General features: G+C 40.2%; 1 protein-coding gene across 5 annotated transcripts in view; it reads left to right on the top strand.

Moving 5' to 3' along the window:
* Nucleotides 1-14773, top strand: part of TANGO2 (transport and golgi organization 2 homolog) — a 79095-nt gene extending 64322 nt beyond the window's left edge. For 4 of the 5 annotated variants that reach the window (XM_032771179.2, XM_032771181.2, XM_075060114.1 and 1 more), the window contains exons 7-9: nucleotides 3449-3602; nucleotides 6443-6547; nucleotides 10397-14773. In XM_032771179.2, the coding sequence (XP_032627070.1) occupies nucleotides 3449-3602; nucleotides 6443-6547; nucleotides 10397-10517 (380 nt within the window). In that variant the 3' untranslated portion in view covers nucleotides 10518-14773. The remainder of the gene's footprint in view (nucleotides 1-3448; nucleotides 3603-6442; nucleotides 6548-10396) is intronic. The other variant, XM_075060115.1, reaches the window with a different exon arrangement.
* Nucleotides 14774-23340: the final 8567 nt, after the last annotated feature.

The raw sequence follows: 23340 nt of genomic DNA, 5'->3' as shown, positions 1-23340 counted from the left end.
TTTTAAAAAAGTGAAATGTGTGTTTATTTGCTCTAAGTTTTTAGTTATAAAGAGGAAAAATCAGAGAGGATAATACATACTTAAAATTAAAAAATTCAATTAGTTATGGCACATTCTGTTTTAAAATTTTTATTTTAAATCCTTTTTGTGAAAACTCATAAATGAAGCATTAGTTAATAAAAAGTTCATGTTATGGCCCAGTCCTACAATTGTTTCTATGCAGGTGGAGCCCCACTGCAGTTAGTGGGGCTATTCCCCATGCTGATATCACTGCAGAACTGAGACCCATGTCTTTATGGGTGATATTTTCAAAACCACTCAGCTATGACTTCTCATAGAAATGGTAATACTCCCACTGACACAAATGGAAGCAGAGTTTCTCCTATTGACATCAGCTATCATTTCTCACTTACTATCAAGATGTTGACCTGTGCCTACAATTGGCATACGATGCCAGACTGCATTGCCCACTTGTTAAATTTTGAACAAGCTGCTACTTGCAGTTGGGAGGAATGAGTACCCCATAAATATCTACAAAATCATTATCCCCTAAATCTCTTCTGTGCCATGATGCTTACAAAAAAACTTGACAGTTATTAGGCTGCAGGTGTGCTGAGACCACTGCATATCATGCTGAACAACAGTGTGTCATTGTTTCTTTGTACTCTCCACTTGGCCTGTCTGTCTCCATCTGCTTGTTTTATAATTAGATTGTAAACTCTTTGGGGCAGGGACTGTCTTTTTGTTCTGTGTTTGTACAGCGCCTAGCACGATGTGGCCGTAGGTCATGATGAGGACTTCAAGGCCCTACAAGTACTAAGTAACAGTATGTTGGGAAAATGCAGAGCACTTTTGAAAAATCCCACCTTTAGTATAGTAAATTCAAAATTAATTCTCTAATTTCAAATTCTCACATTCCCCCCCCCCCCTTTTTTTTTTTTTGCGGTTTGGCATATGTTGTCATAACAATTATGTCATAAATAACATTTCTTTTTATTTGAATCCTTAGATTTGCTGACAGAACATGTACTCATCCTTGCATAAGTAAATATTACAAAACATGAACAACATCCAACACCAAAAGGCTGAATTTTTTTTTTTGAATGGTCAAAAATAAAACATTCTGAACAATGTAGCTTTTAAGAACAGTTTACTCTGTGTTTTGTTTAATGCTGATGGCATCTTTATTTTGCCTTATATAAGGTTAATGGGTTACTGTCAGTAAGCAAATAGTTAAAATGGGAATTATAACTCCTTTAAAACATATCCTCTTGAACAGCAACAAAAAAAGCTGATAATTCCTAACCCTTTTAAATAAAGATTTGTACAAACAAATTTGCTGGCAATCTGGTTGCCCATATATCTTTCACACTTCATGACCACCATCTAGTTTGACACAGTTCAGAATGTTTGGCATGCTGTGCACAAGATGAACCCAGAACCAGATTAACAAAACTGTTGCAGGCCAGGATTTGGAAAAGCATCTGCAGTGCCTGCCTTCGCTATATGTCAAGCCCCTGCCTTCAAGAGCACAAAATTTAATCATTAATCATAATAAAAACCGTCAGGCAGGATGGCAGTCGTGCTGTTTGGGGACAGAACTGGAGGTCGTAGTCCTGGAGCACATGGATAGCATGTGTAGTGTGGAGGTGATATGCATGGTCTCCAATGACTGCTTTTGTTGCATTCTGTGTAATCCCTCTGTGCCAATCTCTGGCATGTTCTTCTAGATGAAAGCATAACTGTCATAGTGGCAGCTGTTGACGGAAAAGTCATTGTGTAGAAAGAAAGCAACCCAGGATGATAGCATGGGTAAAATGTGTATATATAATCTCTTCCATTTCTTTGATAAACCGCTTCAGAATCTGGGGTAACCTGCCAGTAATAAAAGTGGGGACTTGACACACTTAATAGACGCGTGGGTGTGTTTGTGTGTGTGAGAGACACAGAGAGAGAAAATACTGTTCTGAAAGACTAGCAACTTTTATTCTTGTTGCAGTTTAAAAAATAATTGCATTACAAAAACCAGGTATCTGCAGAATGTAGCAAAGCTATTCCTGATCTCCACATATCAACAAAAAATTCATTCTCGGTAGATCTGGGCTCCTAAGAGAGAGCTAAGTTTGGGAGGATCTTTACATTGTTCAGCCAATGCTTTTTCTCTTGGATTGTTGCAGGAAATGCAGGGCACCATTGAGCAGAAACTTCCCTGCTGTCATCAGTGAGTGCAGAATTATTCAAGAGTCACATCAGAGAGAAAAGTGAATTATGTGATTAAAAGCAATAAACTGGATAGACTAGATTGCAAAATGTACTAAGTAATTCTAAAGATACCTTGCCATAAATTACCAAACCAGAGGTTTATAGTAATTGCTACAGATGAGGATAAGAATAAAACCGAGAAACAAATAAAATCACTCTTTTTAACACTGTGGAATACATAACCAAACCCTAATGTGTGCTAGGAGAGCGCCAATCTCCTGCCTAGTACCAGGACATACGTTTTATAGCATATCTAATTATAAAGATTAGCTGGGGAATCATTTGACTGAGATTAAAAGTGATGAAATCTGTACAAGATAACTGTAAATCGCCAGAAAATCCTTTCTAAGGTTCTGTATACTAGCAGCTATATAGATAGAATGCTGCTGGAAGTGATCCATAGGGATTCTTCTGTGAATGCATGAGACTTTTAAAATCTAAAAGAGTTAACATATCGCCTCTTGTTAATGATTCCTTGTACCATTTATTTGATGGAGTTCAAAGCTGGAAGTATTGTTGGTTTTATTTTTGTGAAGTAACTGCAGTGTCACAGTTATGAGGGTTTTTTCAATTTTAGGTTATACAGCATACTAATACTTCTGTTACAATGTCTTCTGCCAGAAAAAAACTTTTCTTGAAATTGCACCTGATTTCACATCTCTGCCTACATTTCATTAATAGCTGTGGCAAAATCCTATGATTCAGTTAATATTTAGTACCCTTAGTGTGATGATCCATAGCTTTTTTTTTTTTCAGTAAAACTGTCAGACTAAAATTTTGTGTTCCAAAACAAAGAGAGAGCTTTTTTTTTTTCCTCAAGAGTTAAGCATCTGGAAATGAGACTTTACATTAACTGATTTTTTTTATTAGAATACTATGTTTCTCTTTCCCACATGGGTTAACACTTTCTACAGTATTGGAGGCAGAAATGGTGGGAGGGCAGGTGGGAATGGAGTAAGTGCTGTAGATAAGCAAATTTGCACGAGAAGAGATGACAAAAGGTCTGTGATGAGTTTTGCTGACAAGGCTTGATTTATTTTCTCCTTCAAACCCTGAAGAATGAGGCAATGTTATGTTTTTGGCTGTGTTGCATATATGTTAACTTTTTTACCCCACAGAAATGCTTACCAAACATTTTCTCACCTGCCCCCAAGTTTTTTTATTATTTATTAATTTCAATATTCAGGAATCTATGGATTGAGTAATTCTCTGTTGGATACTCCATGGAAGAAACTTCAGTATGGAAAGCAGCTTTTCATAGAGGTGATCAAGCACAGTCAGGACCTTGCCAAAGAAGACCTGGTGCAGGAGCTCATTAAAGTGCTGAATAATCAAGACCCGTAAGAACATAACCCACATTTTATTTAACATGAACTACAAACATTTTAAAACTCACCTAAAAAAGCTGTGTTAAAGTAATGCTAAAGCTTCAGCTTATATTTAACTAAAGCCAAGTAAGGTAAAGTAACATACTTCCCTTCCCCCTTGGAACAAATTCCAGCCCTACTGATTTGATTTTTTGTGTTTTGAAGGCAGTTATAGACCTACATGACACATCACTGCAAAAGCAGCATTAGTGTGGATCTGTATTCTGACTTATCAGTACCTTATTCCTTAAAGATTACTCCTGCCAGGGCAGGAGTAGAGCATGCAATATATAGAAAGGATAAATCAGATAAACTAAAACATGCTTACCATAACTCCTGATCCTAGACATTGCCCTAGCTCGAGCCAGAGGTTTGGGATGGCTCAGGACAGGGGTCAGTAGTGACTCTGTTTAGCTGCCCCTCTTGACACACATCTAGTAAATACTGCCTGATTTTGGCCCGTAGGTGTAGTGTATGAGTTTCATAAAACACTAGTCCGAGCCCACATATCTGGTTTTAAGACTAAGCTTGATAAGTTTATGGAGGGGATGGTATGATGGAATAGCCTAATTTTGGCAATTAATTTGGCAATTGATCTTTGATTATCAGCAGGTAAGTATGCCCAGTGATCTGTGATGGGATGTTAGATGGGATGGGATCTGAGTTACTACAGAGAATTCTTTCCTGGGTCCTGGCTGATGAGTCTTGCCCACATGCTCAGGGTTTAACTGACCACCATATTTGGGGTCGGGAAGGAATTTTCCTCCAGGGCAGATTGGCAGAGGCCCTGGAGGTTTTTCACCTTCCTTGGCAGCATGGGGCATGGGTCACTTGCTGGAGGATTCTTCAAACCACAATTTGAGGACTTTAATAATTCAGACATAGGTTAGGGGTTTGTTATAGAAGTGGATGGGTAAGATTCTGTGGCCTGTGTTGTGCAGGAGGTCAGACTAGATGATCATAATGGTCCGTTCTGACCTTAAAGTCTGAGGACTATAGCAGTTATCTTACATAAACACCTACCTCTGCTTGAATAACATGCATTTTCTTGAATGCAGATTTGAAGTTCCCTGTCTTTTGTCAGCTTAATCTGGTTTTAAAAAAAATTAAGTGTGTTTGTGTGGTATTTTCAAAGCTTCAAAAGAAGTGAAAAATTTCTCATGACAAGATGAGGGCTTTAGAAAACTGAACTGAGTGTTAAGTTGTGGATCTGTTCTGCTATTTTTACTATGCATTCGATATTACAAATGAAAAACACTGTGCTTCAAAAAACTTGCTATGCTGTACTGTTAATTTAGAAAAAAGAGAGTCCTCGTGGCACCTTAGAGACTAACAAATTTATTTAGACAAATTTATTGAGGCAATTTAGCAGTAAGACAGCCAACTTCTAGGGTACTACACAACTCAAATGCACATGCACTCAAGATCTTGCAGTTGTGCTAATAGACATCAAGAGTATCACTTTGGTTTCAAAAGGGGAGTGTCTTAAAGGTAACTTTAAAGTTCAAAACTTGAAAAATAAATGGCTGAGATTTTTTCAAAGCAGCCAATAGGAATTAAGAACTAAAGGTATCTTTCATATGAAATATTTGGCACTTTATAAGCATTAATTCTGTGAGCTATCTAATAGGTTTATTGGACGAGATTTAATTCCCACAACAAGCCCACCTTAGGATCTCTTCCTCTGTTGGTACCATGCATGATATGCTTTTAGTGACTCCCTCTCTCCACACTTGTGTAAACAATGTGACTTTGTGCTATTTCCCCCAAAGAAAACTAGTGTGATCTGGGACACTGTGTTTCAATAACAGTAACTAAAGTCATGTCAAACTGCATCCTCTTTGTGGCACAGGAAAAAACTCTAGAAAAACAGGACTGAATCACTCAGTCTCCTTCCACTCTCTTCTTTGGCGCTCCAAGTGCCTAACTGGCTTCTCAACTTTGTCTCATTTTGATAGACACTGACACAAGCTGGCCTGTGGTAGGAGGCAGAAACTTCAGCAGTGATGGGGATGGAAGAGGCAGAGAACCACACACAGCGATAGGGTGCAGAAAATAGTATTTTAAGTTTGTCTTTACAAATTTCAATTTGATTTGTCAGTCATTGACATCATGAGCTTATATTTTTTTCCACATTTGTGGGACCATGATCTAGCGTTAAGAGTGGAAGGCAGGAAATCTAGGTTTCATTCCCAGCTCTGCTGTGGACTCTGTGACCTTGGACTCTTTCTCTGTAGGGTGTTGAGGTTTCATTAATTACAGTTTACAGATCTCAATACCACCTTACCATCGCAATACACTTTACCATGGCAAACTTGTTTACTTGGAAATTTATTAAGCATTGTGCAATATAATTTGTCATTTCCTCCTGCTGTTTCTTGGAAGTTGCAGACAGATTTCTGTCCAAAACAAAAGAAATCTCCATGAGTCCATCTTGAATAATACTTGTTTTTTACACTTTGTATTTTAAGTTACTAGACAATAAAAGGGGTATTCTTTTATTTCAGAAGACACTACAAATACAGAAAGAAAGGAATAGCAATGAAAGGAAAAATCATTACAAATATTTAATAGCTGATTAAATGAAAGGTCAAGTCCTTGAGACATTTTCTCTTGGAAACAGCTGACAAACCTTTTTATCTTTGGTCCCTTCTTTTCATGTTTCTTTTTTAAAAATCACATTTTACTTTGACATTTTGCCTTTTCTTTTTTATCATTAATCAACACACAGCTTGATGATATAGTTAGTACGTGTAGGAAGGTTTGTTTTGTATTAATTTTGGGTAAGAGTAATAGTGCTATTTATTTTTCAGTCAGCTACCGGATCCTGCATTGGAGGATCAAGGAAAGGAGCATGTGCAACATGTACTGAACGAATATGCAGCTTTGTGTGTTCGTTGCCCGGGATATGGAACAAGGTAAAACAAATACTTCAAGGCAAAATAGGCAACTGTTGTATCAAGACATGTATCTAAAGTCAAATGTTACCATAAAATTTAACATTCTAGACCATAAAATGGGTTTGTTCAGTGAATTTAATATCTATGCATAAGTTTAGTCACATGTAATCCATAGATTATCTTTTTATTGTGATCTTCTTTTATTCCTTAGCTTTGTGTCTGACATTGCTTGAAATGCCCATCAGTACCTGCTTTACAATTTGTCACACTTACTAATGATGCTAGCTATAACTTCCTTAAAGTTAAGTAGCTTTACCCTTTCAAAAATGCTTTTTTTTTTAATATCACACCTCTTCCTGTTCAGAACATCAGCTTCAGAAAGTTTTCGATTTTTTTTCCCCAGTTTGGTGACCGAACCGAAAAAAAAATTGCAGGGACTCATTTCAGATGGCCCCAAAACAGAATTTTTTCAGTGTTGCCTAAATGAATCATTTAACCAAAAAAAAAAATCATTTTCAGTTTTATTTTGATTTTGGATATTTTTACCATTTTTTGTTTAAATCTAGCTAAATTTGGAAAAGAAACATCATTTCAGAACCAAGTCAAAATACTAATTTTGAGACTGTCGAAACAAAGCATTTCAATTCTTTTTTGGGAAAAAATTATATACTTTCAGCTGAAAACAATTGCTGACTTCAACCTGAATTTGCGAGTAATTTCGGTCAATCCAGATCTCCATTTTTTGGCAAGTAAACTACTGACCTGAAAGATTTTACCCTGCTCTGCTAGTCTCAGCTTTGTCTATTACTGCTCTGCTCAGCTCCACCAGCCATATTAGCAAAGTGACAGATCTCCTAGCAAGTACTGGTTCATTATACTGACCCGCTTCAGCTTCTGATTCCAAACATGAAGTAAATATAGCGCTGTATGGAAGAATATAACCCTTTTTATTTCTCTTCTACCTAAGTAAGTGGAGAAAAAGACTTGATTCTAAAAGAAAAATGTATATTGTATGCCTAGCTATATTAGGGATTTATTATAGTCAAATCACTATAATAGCTAGGTGCCATATTCACAGATTAAGAATTATTATGATCAGCAGCATCCTGGTCTGCTCCATCTTCTCCTAATTTGTGCTTGCTTTCTTTAGTGAGGTATTTTTTACTTTCTCTCTCCAGGAAGAAAGCAGTAAACATTGTGAATCAGTTATTGTTATGAGAAGGCTTGCACGATATACATCTTGCATCCTAATCTGAAGATTACTGGAGGCAGAGAATTCCTCAGCTAAGGGTCTGCCAGGGAGAATAAACTGGCTTCCCCACAATCACTGGCTCAGTCAATCATGGCATTTCCATTGCTCTAGCTGTCTTAGTGCATAAATGAGTGAGAGGTAGTCTCTGAAATGGCTGGTCCTCATTTCCTAGGGGGTTTTAAAAAATAACATCAGAACCTTTAAACAGATTTGGAGAGAACTGACTGAGAACTAACTGATCTGGAGAGAACTGACTGGATTGCAAAATGCAGAGCACTGCTTTGATGTGTAATAAAATACATGCAGAAACATGGCCAGTTTATTTATGTACTGGGTACTAAAGTTCTGAAGGAATAATGGAGGGAAATACTTGTTTTTGTGTTTCATTGGTTGTACTCTGCCAATTTTAGGGAAAGGAGAAATGGCATTGGATGTTCATAGACTAAATATTTAGACACAGTTTTGACCTATTCCCAATACATACTGTGTTGGTGCCTCAGTGTCCCCTATGCAGTTCTTAAGTATCTAGGTGGTGGAATGAGGGTGTGTGATTGCTGCAGAGCAAGGGGCCAGGGCACCTAAATGCCTGACGCTCTGTCTCCTAGCAACTGATGTCCTGGGCCCCTTCTCTGCAAGGTGCCAACTGAAGGTGTTGGAGACAGAGGTCCCGTGACCTCCTGGCCCCAGAAAAGGAACTGAGCAAAGGAGGAGGAGTTGGAGGGGGTTTCAGTCTGGAGCTGGCTGGGGATGAGGAGTGAAGTGCAGACGTGGGGGTCTGGCTTGCTGCCCCCCCCAGAATGGACCCGGATGAGGGGTCCAGTTTGCTGTACCAAGCTCTGTTTCGGACCGTGTTCCTGTCATTGAATAAGCCTCTGTTTTACTTGCTGGCTGAGAGTCACGTCTGACTGCAAAGTGGGGGTGCAGGACCCTGTGGCTTCCCCAGGACCCCGCTGGGGCAGGCTCACTGTGGGAAGCACGGGGCAGAGGATGCTGAATGCTCCAAGGAGAGACCCAGGAGGTGAAGCAGTGTGAGCTTCTAGCCCTGAAAACAGTCTGCTGCAAGGGAGAGGAGGCTCCCCGAAGTCCAGACTGGCTTTGTGGGGAGCAGTTCCAGAGCATTGACCAGGGACTCCGTGACAATCAGTCCCTTCAGTTCATCATGCCAGGTCTAGTATTTCCCAACTCTCAGCATAGGGCAACTTAAATCCTCAAACTTGCTTGCTTAATTATCCCAGACACTCAGAGTTGTCTTGCGTGAAAATATCAGATGCATTTTCATCTCTGTTGGAATTACTATACACGTACATTGAAACGTTACTGCTGACAATATGTATCTTAAGACATCACTAGCCTTAGGAGAGAACACATGGAGTCACACCATTCACAGTTAATGGTTCTGAATGTGGGAGTCAAAGTGGAATAAACCCCCAAATATACGACAGAATAGGAAGTGTGTGGCAAACATGTAACGATATGTAAGCAGAACTAGTCTAACCTATTTTTTACCATTGCTGTTTCTTTATTTAGGACTTCAGTTCTAATTAATACTGCAGAGGTCATCTCATCCAGCAATCTCCAAGCTCTTCAGAAACATTATGCCTTACATCCCATTCAGGCAGTTGTACCCATTTTGCAGATGGGTGAGCAGGGGTGATTTGACCCATGTCACAGAATTAGTGGTAGCATTAGGCATGGAACTCAGAAGTGTGGACTGCCAGTCTTTTGAGTGAATTGGTAGACTAAATTGCCTGTGTGAAAATGCAATTCATGTACAACAGAGATCAGCTTGGGTTTGAAATAAGGGACAGTTGACCAGTACGTAGATGTTCCTGAACATCTGTGATTTATGGCTATACTAATTAGTGCTGGTAGTCAAGTCTACAGTGCACTGCAAGTTCTCATGCCTTCACAACCAAGCCTGATTTTTTTGGCTGTGTAAATCAGAAGTAGTTGCCCTGAAGTCAGTGGAGTTACACATAGCAGTTTTACATCTGTATGCGAGCAGACTTGCATCTCAGTGTTCAGAAATTGCTCTTTGGAGATATTGTGCTCCTCAGGAGAGAAACGGAGAGGTTCTTTGTATGACCTTGTGTCCTCAGGTGGTGATTAGTGGTATTCTGGGCTGGTGAGCAATATGGCTGAGGAGGTTTGTATGGGCATTTGATACAAAAGGGAAGAATGCAGAAGTGAGTTAATATAAATCAGCAAGGATATGTGTGTCTGATAATATTCATGCCAACTAAACGCTACCAGGTAAAATTTATTTTCAGGCTAGAACTGACTTGAACATATTCAGCAATTAAAAAGCTTATCATTAGTCTTTTCTGCTATTTATTGTTCTCCTTATCTGTCAGCCTAAAGCTTTATGTTGCCTTAATAAGTGCAGCAGTGAAGCAAGATAGAACAGAGTTTGATTCAGTGGAACGTAGTGGGGGGAACCCAAGTTAATCCTTCTTCAAATCTGAGTTTTTATTGGTGTTTTTCAGACCTATTTCTATGTGATGCTATTGTGGTCAAGCGAAATTAATGGAAAAATATAGGTTAAAGTATTATTGTGCAAATGGTTAGACAAAAATGAAGTTTAAATTTTTTTCTCTTCCCTTATTTTCTTTCAGGACTAATACAGTCATTCTCATTGATGCAGAAGGACATGTAACTTTCACAGAGCGCACCATGCTCAATGCAGATATCAACCAATGGAAAACAAGCACCTATCAGTTCAAACTGGAAACTTAACAACTTTCCATTTGAATGGATCATGATAAAAGAAACAAGAGAACAAGCCATTGAACTCCACTGAAGGCTTTGTACCAGTCTCCAGCACCCAAAGATGGAGAGGAAAAGCTTATTAAATCCATAGCATACCCTAGAAACTACCAAAACCTTTTGCACAAAACCAAGGAAAGAAAGGTTTTACAGTAAAATTTTGGCTGGATTAAAAATGTGTTGCTTCTTGTGAAAATCTTTGCTTTAAGTTTAAAGGGACACAGTTTATTTTCTAGGCATGATTATTAAACTATATTGTTAGTGTCTAGGGGATTGGTCCTACAAGGTATTGAGTGTTTCTTACGAGGCGCTAAGTGTCCTTAGCTCCTTTTGATTTCAATCAGAGCTGAAGGTATGCAGCACTTTGGAAGATCAAGTCCTATGTTGTTAAAGTTCAAAGATTTTCAGAATTTAACTTAAACCTTCAGAATCAATTGTGATAACTTTTCGCACTTCACTCCACTTGGACAAAGACAAACTAGTCAGATGCACATTTATTTATGGTTGATTTCTAGTCACTTTGTGAACTGGCACAACTATGTAATGTGACTTCTGGAAATGATCCCTAGGAATGGTAGTTATGTGAATTATAAAAAAAAATTCCATTGGAATTTTACAAAAAGAAACATTTCTATTGATCTTAGAACATAAAGTTTTTAGAAAATCTGTCTCTGCCTTTTCAACATATGTTTGTAGGGCAGGGGTGGGCAAACTATTTGTCCCAAGGGCCACATCAGGATTGCACAACTATATGGAGGGCCGGGTAGGGAAGGCTGTGCCTCCCCAAACAGCCTGGCCTCTGTCCCATCCAACCCCCTACTTCTCCTTGTCCCCTAACTGCCTGCTCCTGGGACCTCCGCCCCCTATCCAACCTCCCTGACCCCTGACTGCCCCAACCCTTATCCACACCCCCGCCCCTGACAGCTCCCCACGGGACTCCCGCCCCCTATCCAACCACCCTCTGCTCCTCATCCTCTGACCACTCCCTCCGGGGACCCTCCCACCCCCTTATCCAAACCCCCCTGCTCCCTGTCCCCTGACTGCCCTCCTGACCCCATCCACATCCAGGCCCCCTGAGACTCACTCCCAACCCTCCCTGTTCCCCATCCCCTGACCGCCCCCTCAGAACCTCTGCCCCATCCAACTGCCCCTTCTTCCCTGCTTGCCTCCCAGGACCCCCTGCTCCTGCCCCCTTACCAGCAGCATGAGCTCGCAGCCACAACACTTGGCCAGAGCCAGCTGTGCTCCCCATGCTGCCCAGCGGGAGTGGCAGGTCAGAGCGTAGCCCGCGTGGCTGCGGGGGAGGGGGAACCACAGGGGAGGGCCCAAGGACTAGGTTCCCCAGCTAGGAGCTCAGGGGTCAGGCAGGATGATCCTGCCCACAGGCTGGAATTTGCCCACATCTGTGGTAGGGTTTTTTGATCATGGATGTGGGCATCAGTGAATGTATGTTATGTTTGCAGAATTGGTTGTTTTTAGTGTAATATAACCATTTTTCAGACACATACAATGGTGTTCGGCATAGGGAAAAGGGTTGTTATTCTTCACAAGTCTGTTTTCCCCTAAATAGCACAGTATTGAGTACAGTGATTTATCTTGTACTGTCTTTCTCATTTGTATCCCATACTTGTTTCTAATGAGGGAATGAAACTGAAATTTGGGTCTGTGCTCTTAAATCTCTTGCTGAGGAGAGATTAAAGCATTGTGGAGTGTGATGGACTCATCTCTGAAGTGAAGGGATCAGCTGCTCTGTATTGTGGCACCTTGTTGCCTTCAGTCTAACCAGTAATGTAAGCCTCTTTTTTTCCCTTCTAGACTGATAACTGGTAGGATATGTTTGCAAACCAAAAGTGAACTATATGAAGTATATACTTATGCTTTTTTGTAAGCTTTGGTTTTAGCTTTATTTCTGTACTGGTCTAATGTGTTAAAAGCTGGGAGTGATTGCTGATATTTTATGATATAAGAGAATATTTGTTACATGGTGACATGATTACAATATTAGCGTGCTGGAAAAAATCAGGTGTTAAAATACACTTCCCATGTTCCTGTAAGCTGTAAATTATAAAGCTGGTTATTTAAATGTATGTTTTCTTTCCATTAGTCGGTGCCAATGGTGGGTGATAGAGAGAATCTCTCTTGCTAATGTCAAAGTATTTTAAAATCCTAGATTATTTTGCTGCCATTATGGTTGTACTTTAACTTATTCCAAATGCCAAACCTTAAATACTGATTTGACTCATTGACACTCCCTCCCCCTCGCCTTTTCATTGAGTGTGTTCTTTACTGTGATGTTCAGAGAGTTGTAGAAAGGATTGCAATATAGCAGTATTTCCTGTATTGCTCACGCAGAGGTTCAGTTGTTTTCTCTACTCAGGGCCTATATTTTGTATTGAAATGCTTAGAGGAAACTGAGGCCTCTTAAGGTGTTGTCTGTGGTGTGAGTGGAAACCAGGTTTCTCACTGGGGTTATAATAGGGTTGCAAAAGGCCATTTCCAAGGTAATGACTGTCAGGAGATTCCAAAGCAATATTCTTATTAGTTATTTTCGTCCCCTGATCATTTTAGATAAGAGTTTTGCCTGTTTAAATATTTCTAGTGGTACCAGGCTACACTCGCATGCTTACTTGAGCATGTGTTTAAGTGCTTTGCTGGATCAGGGTCACACTATGTAACAAATGTATAAGTGCACCTTCTGACAAATTTTAAGTACCAGACTTTTACCGCAGCTATCACAATCACAGTTGCACCTGTTTGTGACTCATGCACCTGGCTGGTTGACATTGAACTTTGTTTCACTGGGGGGCGGGGAGGTGGACTCCCAGATTTCCTTCTCCTGAGCTGTGAGAGGAGTTTACTATTTCTTTACATGGCTATTTATTCTATCAAATAAATTCATGGGGGTGTGGGGGTGGGGGTGTATACATAGTAGTCTGCTGTACTTGCAAACACAATGAATCTAAACACAGAAGCCAAAAATAGTCCATAATCAGGAATATAATAGAATTACTTTAATGGTAAAAAAAATCTCATTCAAACAGATTCTATAACCCAGCCAGTTGGTATTCCGTAGTGGCGAGGGATTCTGGTTTAGTCCTGTCAGTGTTTGGTTGAGCCTTGAACCTCTAAGCTTTTGTCAATGTAGTACTAAAAAGCTGCTTTTAAATTTGAGATTGACAACTGGCAAGTGTGTATTTAACTTTTGTTATTACTAAACGTATTTTAACTAATCATTCACAATCTATTTCTATGTCAGAAACACTGCCAAAATATGAATGGCTAAAATTTGACCTACATTTAAACTTGTTACCTACATGGAAAGTAGAAATACTTGCAATTGCTTTTCATCCTCAAAATGTTTTACAAACATCAGTCTTCAGAACAGCCCTTTGACTTAAGTAAGTATTAACTGATTTTACAGATGAGGAAATTGAGACAGAGGCTTGTCACTTTATCCAGAGGCAAATTGTCAGTGTCGGAGCTTGGGTTCGACCACAGGTAATCTTAACCCCCTTTCCTCCAATTTAAATCAGTCTCTTGATGGCTGGGTTTTGTTTTCATTCAATATATCCAACTTCTAATTGCTGAGAGTTAAAATGAAGATGACCATTGTTTCTGGGGGACTCTACAAAATATGTTAAGTTCCTCTACTGGCTTTATCATAGCCGTTAATACAGTGACCCCAGCTTACTCTTGTTGAAGTTTATGGGAGTTTTGCCCTTGACTTCAGTGGAAATAGGATCAGGCCCTCTATTCCCAGAGCTGCATTGATATCGGGAATGGTACCAGAGCATGGAAGTGTTCTGGTATAATTAATTGTATAAGCTGATGTTCATTGCGAAGTGCTAATTTTAGTTGCATTCAATCACTGGAAAAAGTCAACTGCAAGCGACAAGACAAAATTGACAGAGGAGGCATTTTATTTTTATAAGGTATTTTAAAAAGAGGGAATATCAAATGTAAAACTACAAATTGGATTATTGGGTGACATGTTTTTAGGTTTCTTGCTGTGAAATTAATTTGTGTGGGGTATCTTTTTCAAGTCATAAGGTTACAGCAGCTTTTTCTCCTACCAAACAGTTTTTTCCACTTTGATAATGAGAAGGATTTTTAAATACTATTTATAATTCTTGATTCAATTTTTGCCTTTTTAAGCTATTTTAAATTTTGTCATTTGTATATCTGTATTCAAAGCCAGAGTCAGAATAAATTGTTTGGTGACCAAATCTTTGCCACCCTAATAAATTGTGTATGTATTTTGTACTTGTGTGCACATGGGATGGGATAAAGAGACACTCGGATTAATAGGGAGTAGAAATAGAAGATAAATGTAGAATGACATCCTTTCCAACAGTGTTTTTTTTTTCCTTTTAGGGTGCATTTTCAAAACTGCTCAGCATTGACCTATCAGTATGACCAAAAAGTTAACACACAACAGAATAGGGGGGAGTTGTGGTCACGTGGCAGTGTTCAGCTGCCCAAGTTTGACATTTTTTCAGTAAATTTCTCTGTGGATTGTGGGAATAAATGCTCAAAATTAAATGCAAAATTCTCTTGGAAATGGGGTGGAAATGCCATATTGTGTTTGAGTAGATGAACGGATACAATAGAAGAGGAATGAACTGAGTGGCTTTCCTCACTTCAGCTCAGAGGCAGGCATACACACACATTGCTCTTCTGGTGACACCAATACATCCCTGGGAGAGCCTGTTTGATATCTTTCCCTCACTCCTCCTTTCTCTGCAATAGAGCTGTAGTTTGGGGTAACTTTCCTTTTTTTCCCTCCTCTCTCATCTCATCATGAGCATTTTTGTCATCTTCTGTCAGCTTGTGAAATTCTCTCTACATTGTGCCATATTCTTCAGCCTGTACCTCTTCACACAGTGTGGAGTGGGAGAGGTACTGGAGGCAGTCTTCCTCAGCAGAATCCGCCTTGCATCTAGCTATTACCAGTGACTTCTTGTGGCCTTAGCCATCTGCTGGTATTTGCTGCACAGCCCTCCTTGCAGCTTCTCAGAATTCAGACTAGTCCTGCGCCACACCTTTTGCCAATGTCTGTCTTCTAAGCAGCTGCCCCTTTTCTCTGCATGTTTAACAAATGCCACTCCATGCACAGCGGGACCAGATGGAAAATGTGAAGGCCCTCTAACAACCCATGGCTATCTCCCTCCCTGTCGCAGCCTTTTGTTCCTCTTGGATCATTCAAGGAAGCATTGGAAACATAATTACTAATCCTCACCTAGATATGTAGGGAAGTCATAAAGTGCTTGCTTATATATATTTCCCTGTTGGTGTGCAGTCACCCTGTGCACTCGAGTTTGGATATTTTTGGCCAGCGCTGTCTGTTAGGACCCACACCTGCATCCTGAATGTCTTAGTGACTCCAACCCAAGAGCATAAACGGTGGAACAACGCTACCCATCCTTCAGTTCCTTCTCACTGCCTGTGGCTGAGTCAGAACTTCGACAGTATCCAAGCCTCCTGCTCACTATGTAATCCCTTCCTGTTTTTTGTAAATAGTTGTAGTGCCACAGATGATAGTTTAGGATTGTTTTGTACATAATGTTTCATTTCTTTTTTTAAAAATAAAACCCTGTTTTTTTTCCCCTGAGACTTCACCTAGTATTGGTCCACCCTTCTGGCGGAACCGAAGTCTCCAGGATTTACGAACTGTACTTGTGAGGTATTACTACCTTATATGCCCATCAGTAATGGATGTTTGTTTCCCCTGGAAAGATTCTAAGCCACAGCAGATCATCAGTTATATACAAGCCTATTCTCAGATGTTAGCAGAGCTTGCCTCAGACTTCTGGGACACATGGCCGCCTGCACAAACATTACTCAGCATCCCAGATTTCATCTTCGCTGCATGCCAGAGAGGTTGAAATCTGTATATCAGTCCAACAGACATAATCTAGACATGAAGGAGCGTGGCCCCTAGAAGTCTTGCTGGCAGTGTCCTCTAAAAGTATGCAAAAGTGTTCTCTCCACCATGCCCATCAAAGACTTTGGTGATAGACACCTCCAGTCTTGAGTGGGGAGCCCACTAGATGGTCTTCCCATGCAAGCCCTATGGATTCCGCAGGAAAACTTTCACAGCATCCCTCCCAATTCTGAGAGGTCTAATGATTCAGATCATGATGGACAACACCTCAGCAATGTTTTATATCAAAAGGCAAAGCAGAGTAAGATCCACCCTCCTTGTGCATTTGCCATGAAACTACTTGAAGTGCTTCACTTACCAGGCTTGCAGAACGTTCTGGCAGACCACCTCTGCAGGTAGTTTACAAATGCCCACGAATGGTCAGTGAAGGACACCATCGGACAGGCCATATTCATCATATGAGGTCAACCCTCTACAGACCTGTTCAATGGAAAAAAACAAAAAATGTCACCTGAATCTCTGTCAGATGTATTGCTGATGCCCTTAGCTGAGGGTCTAACCTGTGTGTACCTCTGTTTCTACTAATTCCAAGAGTCATCAGAAAACTCAGGACTCTGCCAAGATCATTATATTGGCACTGGCTTGGCCAAGGCAGTTCTGGTTCTTGGACCTGATAAATCTCTCCATTCAACATGCAGTCCAGTTACCTCTTCAGCCAGTTGTGATTTCCCGAAGGAAGGGACAGATCCTCCATATGCACCTCACAGCATGGATGCTGGCTGGTTAACAGGAGAGAGGATCCGCTCTTTGGAGGTACAGAATGTTCTTATCCCTATTAGAAAAGATTCTACAAGGCTAACTTACTCTGCCAAGTGAAAGAGATTCACTGTATGGGCCCTGCAACTTCAGTTTATCCTCATCTCTAAATCAGTTACCTGATATACTAGAATACGTTTTGCCCTTAAAGAATTCAAGACTATCCATGAGCTCTGTAAGGGTCCCTCTAGCAGCCATTTCAGCTTTCCATCTTCCTATTCAAGGTCATTCAACGTTCTCCCACCCTAGAGTAGCTAAGTTCATCTTCTGTGGGTACATACCCCTTTCAAAGAGGCTTGTTCTCCTGGAGATTTCAGCATAGTGCTGACAGGATTACTGGGTCTTCCCTTTGAGCTCCTAGCTTCCTGACCCTTTTCCACCTATCCATTAAAATAGCCTTTCTAGTAGCAGTGGGTGGGAGAAATATAAGCTGTCATGGAGGGACCTCCATACCCTGTCTTTATGAAATACAGTGTAACCTTCAGGCCTCACCCAATGTTTTTGTCAAAGGTAGTCTGACTTCCATCTCAACCAAGTAACATACCTGCCTGTCTTCTTTCCCAAGCCACATTCCAACAAAAGAGTAAGCTAAACTTAACACCTAACATGTAGTTAAGAATGGATGCTATCCTTTTATCTTAAGACCTGCAGGGACACTCTAAAAGGAATAGTATTTGTAGTTAATGCATAAGGGCTGAAAAGTGAGAGGCTATGTCAGCGGTGAGAGTACCTAATTGGATTTCTACATGTATTAAGTTATGTTATGAAATAGCTAACTTAGACCAACCATTGAGGGTTATAGCCCACTTCACCAGGGCTCAAGCAGCTTCTGCAGCATCTCTGAGATATTTTCCACTAGTGGAAATATATAGAACAGCAATTTGGAATTTGATGCATACTTACTCACCTTTACTCCATAGTAAAAGCTTCAAGATTTGATGCTCATTTTGGCAGAGCAGTTTTTACAATCACTGTTCAGGTAGGCTCCTAACACCTGCTTCCTGTGATCAGGTTACTGCTTGTGAGTTTCCACAGTGAAGAAGAAATGGCTACTTATCTTTACAGCAATTGTGGTTCTTCTTTGTGTCCTTTATATATTCCATGACCCACTCTCCTTCCTTGCTACTGTGAAGTCCTATACCATCTGGATTCTGCATTGGCAAAGGAGCTGAGGAATGTTGTGGGGAGTAGGAGGGTCATGCTGACCTTTATACCTTCAGGTGAGAGGCACAAGGACAATCAAGGTGTAAGCTTGGCCCTGATGGACATTGCTGGCTAAAAGAATCCAAACTTGGGTGCATGCATACTAACAGTGAAATATATATGGTGAACACATCCCGAAGAAGATCATACATCAGTGAAGTTAGCATTTATTTTCCTCTTCCCTCTCATCCTGGAAACAGGGTGTGGAAACCTTTTTAGACCACCCCAAAGTTAAAGCTGATTATGGTTTTCCCCTTTCTCTTATGCTATCTGTGTAGTCCTCTCCCAAGCAAGGGCCAAGAAAAAAGATTAGGATGGAGGCCAAAAAGTCTGAGAACCTGGCACTTGCCTTCCTTTTTGCCTCCCTCTCATCTTCATTGTCCTCACAGTCCAACTCAAGAAGGGCATATCTAGGACCCTAAGAACTTAGATAATCTCAGAGAACAGGTTCAGTTGATGAAAGTGAAGACCTACATTAAATGAGTTTTCTGCAGTTTTTTTTCCCCCCCCAAATCCTAAATTCCCTGGGGAACCAGATTGGTGACCTGAGTGGTTTTAGCTAGATCATAAGAGATCCACTAATTTGCACTTGTCACAAATTATGTAATCTCAAAAGATACCTAAGGAGATTGACTTCTGTCCCTAAAACAGATGCTCTGCACACAGGTTCCCAAGAAAGGCAATGATTCATTTGTGGGTCCTGCCTCCCTTAAAAACGTAACTAACATGTACAGCACAATCCTTTGCTAGGTTTTCTTTGCTTTTATAGAAGACGTGGCCTACATGATTGCCTTCAGGTTTCACTTTCCTGGTTCAGCCTTCATGAAGTCCTAAAAGGTCTTAGAGGCTTGCTCTCCTACCTGCCTCTTGTCTGTGACCACTCAAGCAAGATAACCTGCTGCTACTTGATAGTGAGACAGAATATATGGCTTTGAGCAACAGTTGCAGCTTTGAGACCTGATTCTGTGATCTCTTACATCAGTTTAACTCCACTGACGTCAGTCAAGTAACTGAAGGGAATTGGATCCAATCAAAATGTGCCAAGCAAACTCATAAAGTGGTAGGAGCTCCTGCCAAAAGAGAATAAACTTGCTTATTCTTGCCTCTAAGATGAAGTGGGTAGAACTATCCAGTAGTGTTGAGACTAGCAGAGGTTGCTCTGAGAAGACCAGCTGTTAAGACAAAATTGTCTTAATTTTGCTCAATGTGGTGGCATGTTAAAAGGAGACACTGAGTTCCCAGATATAAACCCATGACTAACATGCAATCAAGCAGCATTATTTGACCAACTATGAAGCCACTCGAGTAAATTTTAAAGGATGTTTGAGAAACACCTTATTAACTGTTCTAAAATAATTGTCACCAACTCCCCCTCCCCCCAGTCCCACCCACAGAGGAATGTTGGATCAGATCCACTATCTTTGCAGCTGGTACTTTGCAGCTGGTACTTTGCACTACCATGCAAGAAACTTGGGGTAGTTCATGAATCTGGTCTCACTTGTGCATCAGTCCTTTATTTCGTACCTCAGGTTGCTTGGTTGCTTCAGGTAATGTAAGGCTAATATAGGAGTAGCATAGCTGGGTTTTGAAGAGTCTCATAGAAAACGTTTTTGGTCATGAAGAGAGGCTGCCAAGATTTGGGGCCTTAAAGGGTTGGGGTAATAGAAACTTAGGTGAAAGGTGCTATGGGTGCTTCAGGTTTCTGATAAGCAGGTAGCCCATCATTCCCAAAAATGCAAAAACAACTAATAGGAAAAAGCAATAACAGTAGTTCATGGATGTCTCATGGGGCTGTTGGTTGCTAGGATGCCATATCCCTTTCCTCTTTCTGCTAATGAAGAGCAAGAAACCAGGCTGAAGATGGAATAGCTCTAAATCTGAGACAGATAATAGTTATACCATCAAAGACACATGCCATCTTGTCTTCAGAAGATTAGATAGTATTGTAGATGTCTGAGATAATCCATTGTGTATGGCTTTTTAAATTATTCATCACTGCAAGTGAAATACATCAATAACTAAATATTGAGACAATATCCTAAAGAGATGTAAGTTCTCATTTACAATGGCACAAAACGATAATTTACCAAGGTCTCAAAACAAGAGAGTCCTTGAAATATCTAGGGAGTAAATAGGAAAGTTAAGCATCTTAAACTTGAAATTTAGCCAAACAATTTAAACAATAAATATTGCGCCTCTGGTTTAACAAATATCCTTATTTATACAGAATATTAACTGCTAGAAATTAGTTCCACATCATTCAGATTCAAGTAACAGAGCAGTGGATAATTCTTCATCTGCTTCATTTTCCACATAGACATCTTGTGGATGGATTTTGAGGGGTCATGAAAGGCTCTAGACTTGGTGGGAATAGAATCTGTATTGTAATCAACTGAATAGGAAACAGAAGAACAAATTATGAGAACTACACAACTCATCTGTGTGAATCACGCTGCAATATTTAAGCTTAACAAGGAGAACAAAAAGCTAAAATTGAATGTAGTTACACAGAGATACTATCCGTCTGGTACATCCTGCCTCCTGCCAGGCGAAGAGTTTTAGAAACTGAATGAAAAAGCAAGATCAGATTACAGTGCGAAAATCTCCTACCTTTAAAGCTCAGGATCAAAGGACTGACTATGGAGGTTATGGTATATGGATATTGGAAAAAAAAAATAGTTTACAGCAAACATAGAAAAAGTGAAGGTTACAGTGGATAGACAAGAACTTGAACCTGTTAAGAAGAATGGAAGACCATACAAAATAGTAAAAAGCAATCTCCCCTGCTGGTTCACATAAAGGCTTTGACATGTTTGTAGCGGCATGATAAATGGGAATAGAATGTGAGCGCTTTTTTTTTTTTTTTTTTTTTTAAGAAAATAGCTCAGAAGCCTGAGGAATGAAGCAGGAGAAAATACAGTTGATTCTGCATAGACGGAACGAATAAAATGAAGAAAAATCATTATGTTGAAAGATGTTCTAAAGATGCTGCAGAAGCTCAAGTGGAAATGCACTGGTCATATGACAAGAAGACTGAGAGTAACTCTAGAATATCTGGACTGCAACAGGGATATTTGGTAGCACTGCAGTGATATCTTCATACAAACAGCTGTTAATCACAATGTAATTTAACTAGTGATGCCTACTTGTTTACAGTATATGTACAAGAATATTGTCATCAACAGGAGATGATTTAAGATATAACAAACTAGTTTGCATCTAGAATGGTACATACATACTAATGCCATTTTCATTTTCAGTAGAGGTTGGAGCTCTGCACCAGTTATGTCAAAAAGATCCCTAGAGCTAGGTAAGAATTATGTAACGCATGGAAAGAATGAGTATGTTGTAAAGCATGGGTATGATGCTGAATAGTCATCAAGAAGTACAGCTACTAAGTCAAAAAAAATAAATTGATTTTGGCTTTCAGAGATGGGAGTAAGTTTAATAGGGTAGATGGGGGGGGGGGGGGAATAAGTTCCTCTCTTTATCTCAGCTGGACTTTTCAGAGTGGCCTGGAAGTCAAAGGGAATTAGGTGTGCAACTCCCTTAGCCCTTTGGAAAATCTCAGCCCTTACCTCTTCACCTAACCCATATATTCAAAATGTTATTGCTAAGATGGTGGTTCTCCTTCCATTGTTTCCACCAGATCGTTCCCCATCTCAAATATGTTCAGTAAGAAAATTCAACTGTTTTTCTGATAACAGCAATACATAATCAGATTTCTTTTTATTCTTGCTTTGTGGTTTGAGTATAATTTTGTTACACTAGCTGTCTGTACCTAATGTTAACCTGAACTATCTTGGTATTCAGTAAATTAATTTGTTTATAATATTTATATTACTGCAGTGTCCAGAGCCTTATTGTTAGGGCGCTACAAAATTCACAGTCCATTTTGGTCAATTTCATGGTCATAAGATTTTAAAAATAGTAAATTTCTTGATTTCAGCTATTTAAATCTGAAATTTCACAGTGTTGTAACTGTAGGGGTCCTGACCCAAAAAAGTTGTGGGGCGGAATCACAAGGTTATTGTAGGGTGGGCGGGTTGTGGTACTGCTACCTTTACTTCTGCGCTGCTGCCGATGGCCAGCCATGCCTTCAGAACTGGCAGATGGACAGTAGCAGCTGCCGGCCAGGAGCCCAGCTCTGAAGGCAGAGCCACTGCCAGCAGCAGCGCAGAAGTAAGGATGGCATGGTATGGGATTGCCACCCTTACTTCTAGGTTGCTGCATGCAGAGCTGGGTCCTCAGTCAGCAGCCACCCCTCTCTGGACTCCCAGCTCAGAAGGCAGCAGTGCAGAAGTAAGGATGGCAATACCATACCATGCCATCCTTTGTTCTGCGCTGCTGCTGGAGGTGGCTCTGGCTTCAGAGCTGGGCTCATGGCCAATAGCCGCTCTCTGGCCACCCAGTTCAGAAGGCAGCATAGAAGTATGGGTGGCAATCCCGTGACCCTCCCCCCACAAATAACCTTGTGACCCCCCGGATCGGGACCCACAATTTGAGAAACACTGGTCTCCCCCATGAAATCTGTATAGTAGAGGATGAAAGCACACACAAGACCAGATTTCAAGGGGGAAGACCAGATTTCATGGTCTGTGACACATTTTTCGTGGGCAGGAATTTGGGCCCTACTGTTGTGGTTTAAGCGTTGTAAAAATGCATACGAAGACCTGGTCCCTACTTTGATGATTTGTCTTTCATAATATGTTCACCAGTATATTATATGAAGACCATATCGTCTACTGAAGCTAAAATAAATGTACAGGTGTGTGGTTTGAACTTGCTTCCATCTGACTGTTCTAGCATTTTTTAACAGAACAGAAATAGCCACACTGTAGAAGTTATTGTTATATTTAATACTCCTTAACTATTAAAATGTAAAAATAT

The sequence above is a fragment of the Chelonoidis abingdonii genome, chromosome 22 (assembly GCF_003597395.2).
Source record: "Chelonoidis abingdonii isolate Lonesome George chromosome 22, CheloAbing_2.0, whole genome shotgun sequence".
Classification (NCBI taxonomy): Eukaryota; Metazoa; Chordata; order Testudines; family Testudinidae; genus Chelonoidis; species Chelonoidis abingdonii.
The sequence above is the reverse complement of the archived record's forward strand: the minus strand, read 5'-3'. Positions and strand labels throughout refer to the sequence as shown.